The sequence below is a fragment of the Acanthochromis polyacanthus genome, chromosome 21 (assembly GCF_021347895.1).
Source record: "Acanthochromis polyacanthus isolate Apoly-LR-REF ecotype Palm Island chromosome 21, KAUST_Apoly_ChrSc, whole genome shotgun sequence".
NCBI lineage: Eukaryota > Metazoa > Chordata > Actinopteri > Pomacentridae > Acanthochromis > Acanthochromis polyacanthus.
In genome coordinates, this window is record NC_067133.1 from 216,036 (window position 1) to 222,532 (window position 6,497).

The 6,497-nt window shown below is 44.3% G+C and overlaps 1 gene segment (V, D, J or C); it reads left to right on the plus strand.

Moving 5' to 3' along the window:
• The first annotated feature begins 2,665 nt into the window (after positions 1–2,665).
• LOC127531720 (immunoglobulin heavy variable 3-33-like) lies at positions 2,666–3,268 on the plus strand. The segment is given in 2 exon segments: positions 2,666–2,708; positions 2,789–3,268. Coding segments are annotated over 2 exon segments (336 nt in total).
• Positions 3,269–6,497: the final 3,229 nt, after the last annotated feature.

Sequence of the window (6,497 nt, forward strand, 5' to 3'; positions counted from 1 at the left end):
CTAGATTCTGCCTCGGCGAGACCGCACACCGAACCTCCGTCTCCCGTCCACATGGGGGCCATCTTCCTTTCCTCTGTTCCCCAGAACCAGAGTCCGACACAGAACCAGACCTCTGTTCCCCAGAACCAGACCTCTGTTCCCCAGAACCAGACCTCTGTTCCCCAGAACCAGAACCAGACCTCCGTTCTTTCAAATCAGAACCAGACCCAGTCCTCAGCTCCCCAGAACCAGACCTCGGCCCAGCCTCCAAAGAACCCGGCGGATACCCCAGATTACCGGGACCTACCCCTGTTCCCCATTGGCCCCTTTTCCATTTTTTTTTGAGTCTATTGAGGTCCGTGAATACATCAGGGGTGTCTTCATTCTGCTGCGCATGTGGGTGAAGGCAGATAGACAGGAGATCTGAGAGGGTGTGGTGTCATTGGCCCGCCAGGAGGCTGCAAAGAGACCTGAGTTGGTTCCTTATCTACCCTGCGAACTCCTGGAACTCCTGCGGATGCCAATGAACCTGTCCCGTCTGCTGGACCTCACCTCGCCTCTGCTTCCCGCGGTGGTCGACGCCCCGCCTCCAGTTCCCGCGGTGGTCGACGCCCCGCCTCCTGCACCGCCCCCGGAGGACCCACCGGACCCGGCTCCGCCCCCGGAGGACCCACCGGACCCGGCTCCGCCCCCGGAGGACCCACCGGACCCGGCTCCGCCCCCGGAGGACCCACCGGACCCGGCTCCGCCCCCGGAGGACCCACCGGACCCGGCTCCATCCCCGGAGGACCCCCGTCTCTGCCGGCCCTCAGTCCGGCCTCCAACCCAGTTCCCTGTCTGGCCCCCGGGCCGTCCGCCGGAGCGGCCCCTCCTGTCTGTCCGGCCCCCGGGCCGTCCGCCGGAGCAGCCCCGCCTGTCTGTCCGGCCCCCGGGCCGTCCGCCGGAGCAGCATTACATGGTGGAGAGTGTGGGGCAATAATGCAGCGTCGGACTGTGCCGAGAGTCAGGCTTAAATGCCGCACTGATTGTGATTTGCTCTGGCTGTGTGGAAAAACACACCCGTAAGTCATTCGGCTGATGAGCCGGCTTGCTGCAGCCAGAGGGGCGTGACAAGCTGAGACAATGTGGCTGAACTGAATAATACTGTAGATTACTTATAATATTATAAATGCTTTGGGGCTGCAGTGTGGTAGTGGTTAGCACTTTCGCCTTGCAACAAGAAGATCCTCGGTTCAAGTCCCGGCTTTCCCGGGATCTTTCTGCATGGAGTTTGCATGTTCTCCCTGTGCATGCGTGGGTTTTCTCCGGGCACTCCGGCTTCCTCCCACAGTCCAAAAATATGCTGAGGTTAATTGATTATTCTGAATTGCCGGGAGGTGTGAATGTGAGTGGGTGTCCAGGGTGCCCCCTGCCTTCGCTCGAGTCAGCTGGGATAGGCTCCAGCATCCCCTGCAACCCTAGTGAGGATAAAGCGGTGTATAGAGAATGGATGGATGGATAAATGCTTTGAAGAATGTTAAGCTGAAAGTGACTCATGAGAAACAAGTTTAAAACTCAAACAAATCTTATTCATTAACCTGTCAGATGTCTGAATATTTACGATCACTGAAATGCAGATGGTTGTTGTGTGAAAACAGATCTTTCCAGTCCATTCAATGCTAATATCCTCCACCTCTTCTTATCTGACTGTATTAAACAAAAGACAGAACAGTGAACATACACTTCAAATCTCACTCATCTTTTCTCTTCAGGTGTTTGCAGTCAGACTCTGATAGAATCTGAACAATAGTTTATGAAGTCTGGTGACAGGTGTATCTTCAGAAGAACTGTGAGAAGACTGAAGATTCTGGAGATTTTGTACTGTTTTGTTTCATCTCCATTTTCCATCTTTTCTGTGTTCTGTAGCAATTTAAGATTTGCATATAGTCACACAGATTTCAGTTCCTGATTAGTTCATTTCCTCTGAAGGTCCAGAGTTTCCCTTAATGTGGTTAAAACACAATTTGAATAATAAAGTTTTTACATGTCTGAGGAATACATGTTATCTAATTTGCATGTTTTTCTGAATTCTGAATAAATTGTTTCTAAATGAATCTGCAGAAGTGAGGCCATTTTGCATCTAAGCTTGATTTAAACTGAATAAATAAACATCATCCTTCAGTGAGATCATTCTGCTGTGTTCCTGTATTGAATTGGACTTCAAAGATGGATGATGCAGGAGGAGATGACTGTTAACAAATCCTCACAGGGCTCCAGTTTGACTCAGAACCATTTTCTATAGCAGCTGTTTTGGGACTTTTTCCACTTAATTTTACAAACTTCTATTTCATTTCCATCTCCAGATATGACCTCACCAGTAGGATCCATCTACAGATACACAGTGAAGGAGAGAGTATATAGAGAATGATGACAATTTAATTGAAATGTTGATGTCACTAAATATGTTTGTTCTCAGGACATCATCTGAAATTTAGAAAAAAATAGTTTATGAATAATATAATTTATGACAAGCACAGAATGACTGATATGAGCTGACTGACATGTTTGTTGTTTTTCTCATGACCACCACTTCTCAGGTCTCTATGCAAACTCAGTGCTCTTCCTTCCTCTCCGTTATAAAGGCTTCACTTGGACAGGAGGTCAGAGAGGATCAGAAGCTCTCATCTCTACAGCTTCAACATTAACTATGTTTCCTGTAGCTCTGCTGCTCCTGATGGCAGCTGGAAACGGTGAGTCCCTCAGTCATTTGTTCTTCTTCTTTTGGAGTCCAACTGGATCATTTGTCAACAATATGTTAATCTTTTTACAGGTGTGAAGTGTGAACAGCTGACTCAGCCACAATCTGTGACTGTGCAGCCAGGTCAACGTCTCTCCATCACCTGTCAGGTCTCTTATTCTGTGAGCACCTACGGCACACACTGGATCAGACAACCTGCAGGAAAAGGACTGGAGTGGATTGGTTATGACACAACCTTTAAAGATTCACTGAAGAACAAGTTCAGTGGCATCGAAGATTCTTCCAGCAACAGAGTGACTCTGAATGGACAGAATATGCAGCCTGAAGACTCTGCTGTGTATTACTGTGCCAGAGACACACAGTGACACAAATGATCAGTAGCCCTGAACAAAAACCCCTCAGTGTCTGAACACTTGTAACATGAAGCCACCAGAGGAGGAGCCCTCAGACCAGGAATGAATTCAGATCAGTTCACTCAGTAAAACTCTCTTTGCTGTCAATCTTTGCACCATTAGCAGCTCAGAGGACTTTCAAAAAACAAAAATCTACTCTAATATTATCTCAAATAACAAAGTGATCGTTCAAGGGGCCTCCATCAGCAAAAAATTAGTTTGTCAATTTATTGATCATGAGCAAGAATTTTAAATCTAATTCCAGCAGCATTTACTGTTTCAATTATTATGATGTCATATAATGTTGAACAAGGACAGAATGTTTTGGACGCTGCTGCTGTCAGCTGGATCCTGTGAGACTCTTTCACACAGACTCAGGAAATAATCACATGAATGATGAAGACAATATTAACTTCTGTGTCCACAGAAATTCACAATCACGTTTTGACTAAGAGTTAGACGAGTACAGAGTCAATTTCTCGTGTCAAAGGTGATGGAAAAACTATTTATAATTGAAAATTCTGACATCCATTAAGGAAGAGTTTACTGCAGAATACAATAAAATCTGTATATTTGATAGTTTTGTGTTGTTTGTTGTGATTCTGTGGATGTTGACAGTTTTTACTCCAGTTTTTCTAATGCAAAGAGGAAAAGATGCCAAATTAAACCTCAATTCACAATAGAAATTGCAAAAAATTGTTAAATTGTCAATCACATAAATTTCGCACAAATCAAACTTTGAATTAAACTACTGCATCTGTCCAAGTTCAACATATATGACAAAGATGAAGGCCAAGCCCACTCCAACACTTTTCTTCCTGTGAGGAGGAGTCAATGTAAAGCGTCTTCAGCCTACTTATGTGACTGCAGAGAGGATGACAGAGACTAGTGGACACACAGTTTAACATGATGGACTTGAGGACACCATTGTTGATTTTTACCATTTTGTGGGCAGGTGAAGACTTTCACAGATGCTGGTTTGATCGTCCGTCTTCACAAAGTTACCGATTTACAACAAGTGAGAATTTTCTTGTTTGTCTCTGCAGGTGTTGATGGTCAGACTCTGACTCAATCTGAATCAGTCATTAAAAGACCTGGAGAATCCCACAGACTGACCTGTACAGGATCTGGCTTCACATTCAGTAACCACTGGATGCACTGGGTCAGACAGGCTCCTGGAAAAGGACTGGAGTGGATCGCTGCTACTGATTATGGTGGAAGCAATAAATATTACTCTCAGTCAGTCCAAGGCAGGTTCACCATCTCCAGAGACAACAACGTACAGCAGCTGTATCTGCAGATGAACAGCCTGAAGACTGAAGATTCTGCTGTTTATTATTGTGCTCGAGACACACAGTGACTGAAGTTGTGTTAGCAGCTGTACAAAAACCTCCACAGATGTCAGATAGCAAAGTGACATTTGAGACACTGGAGCGTTTTGCTGAACTCAGTGACACTGTAGATTATATAACAATAATACTTCATACGTACATAGCATTTTTAAGACCCTTTACAGTTTCAAATGTGAAGAACACACAAAAAATATTTTCAAAAAATTAATGATTTTAGTTGAGGAAAGAGCATATATTGAAGGAGATTTATGAGTTGTATGCAGTGTTGAAAATATGTTTCTTCATGGTTTTCTTGAATATAGTGATTGGGATTCTCTGATGCTTCTGGGGAGTGATTTTCAGATGAGAAGAGCAGTGATGGACCCCAGGTCTGGTAGATAGGAGGCTAGCATTAGCAGAGTGGAGGGTGAGAGTGTCCCAGTGCGGAGTTCAGTGATGTAGGGGGGAGCCAGGTAGTAGAGAGCTTTGTAGGTGATGAGGAGGATTCTGAAGTGGATTCGCTGGAGGACAGGGAGCTAGTGGAGGTTCTGAAGGATGGAATTAATGTGACCACAGGTGTGAGTGGGCGAGCAGCAGAGTTCTGGGTGTATTTGAAGTTTCTTGAGTGTTTTGGATGTTGTACCAAAGAGAAGATTGTTGCAGGAGTCAAGTCTGGATGTGATGAATGACTGGATGAGTGAGCTGCAATAAAACAAAAGTGTAAATGAATACTGTAGTTTCTTTATTTAAGACATCAGATGCCAGAGTGTGACAAGTTTCTCTGTTCTCTCCCACAATAAAGGCACAAACATATCTGCTGTTCTCACTGATTTTAACTGAATGACACTGAATCCAGGACTAATTAAAAGATCTACACTGACATCAAACATGTTTTTCACTCCTCAGTCAGCTGCACCATTGATGTTTCTTTCACTTAAAGTAAATCCAAAATTTCCTCTTTTTCCTCACAGATGAAAAACTGTTCAAATAAAAAATATCTCTATTGTTGGAGTTTATGATTCCCTCTCATAGTTCTGATCTTTCAGAACTGTATCTCCAAAGTCTCAGACAGGTGAAAATGCAAATCCACAATCTCCACCCATTCTTCCTGCTCTATACATAAATATATAACCTTCATATGAGCCTTTACACTCACAGTCTCTGCTGAGGTTTCATCATGACACTTTTACAAAGTCTCTTCCTTGTCGCTCTCATTTCAGGTAAGTCAAGTCTGGATCCTGCAGAGGAAAAGAAAATGATCTCCAGATGCTGCTGCCATCTAAACTCTGTGTCCTTTCAGCTGCTCGGGGTCAGTCCCTCACCTCGTCAGATCCACTGGTCAGCAGAGCAGGACAATCAGTCACTCTGTCTTGTAAAGTTCAAGGACTCTCTCTGACTTGGCTGCACTGGATCCGTCAGAAACCAGGACAAGCACTGGAATGGATCGGACGCATTGACGGTGGAACTGGAACGATATTCTCTCAAAGTCTCCAAGGACAGTTTTCCATCACCAAAGACACTTCTCTAAACGTTGTGTATTTAGAGGTGAAGAGTCTCAAACCAGAAGACTCTGCAGTTTATTTCTGTGCACGAGAGACACAGTGACACAAGAGTCAACAACGCTGTACAAAAAGTGAACAACAACCATCACTGAGTGAGAAGCACTGAAGCATGTCAGGCTTTAAAAGACACTTTTTCAGCTGAATAACGGACAATTATTAATGAAACACATCAATAAAGTTTATCAGTCTGGTGTCAGGATGTTTATCATGACTCACTGCAATAATAACAGCAGAAACTCAACCACAGAGAAAACTTTCCTTTAAAAACAACATTCAGTTTTTCTACATTAACCTGAAGTAAACAACCATCTAGACGGTCCATTAGAGGCTATGTAAAATGTTTTAGTGTGGTCACTCTGGAAGGCGCACTGTTTGATCCTGATTTGAATAGAATTTATTCAACAATATGCAAATAAAGCTCACATAAAAGGAAGTGTGTGTTTCTGTGTCAGTGAGAGGAAACCAGAGCTCACATCAGTTGAGCTCCAACATCAAC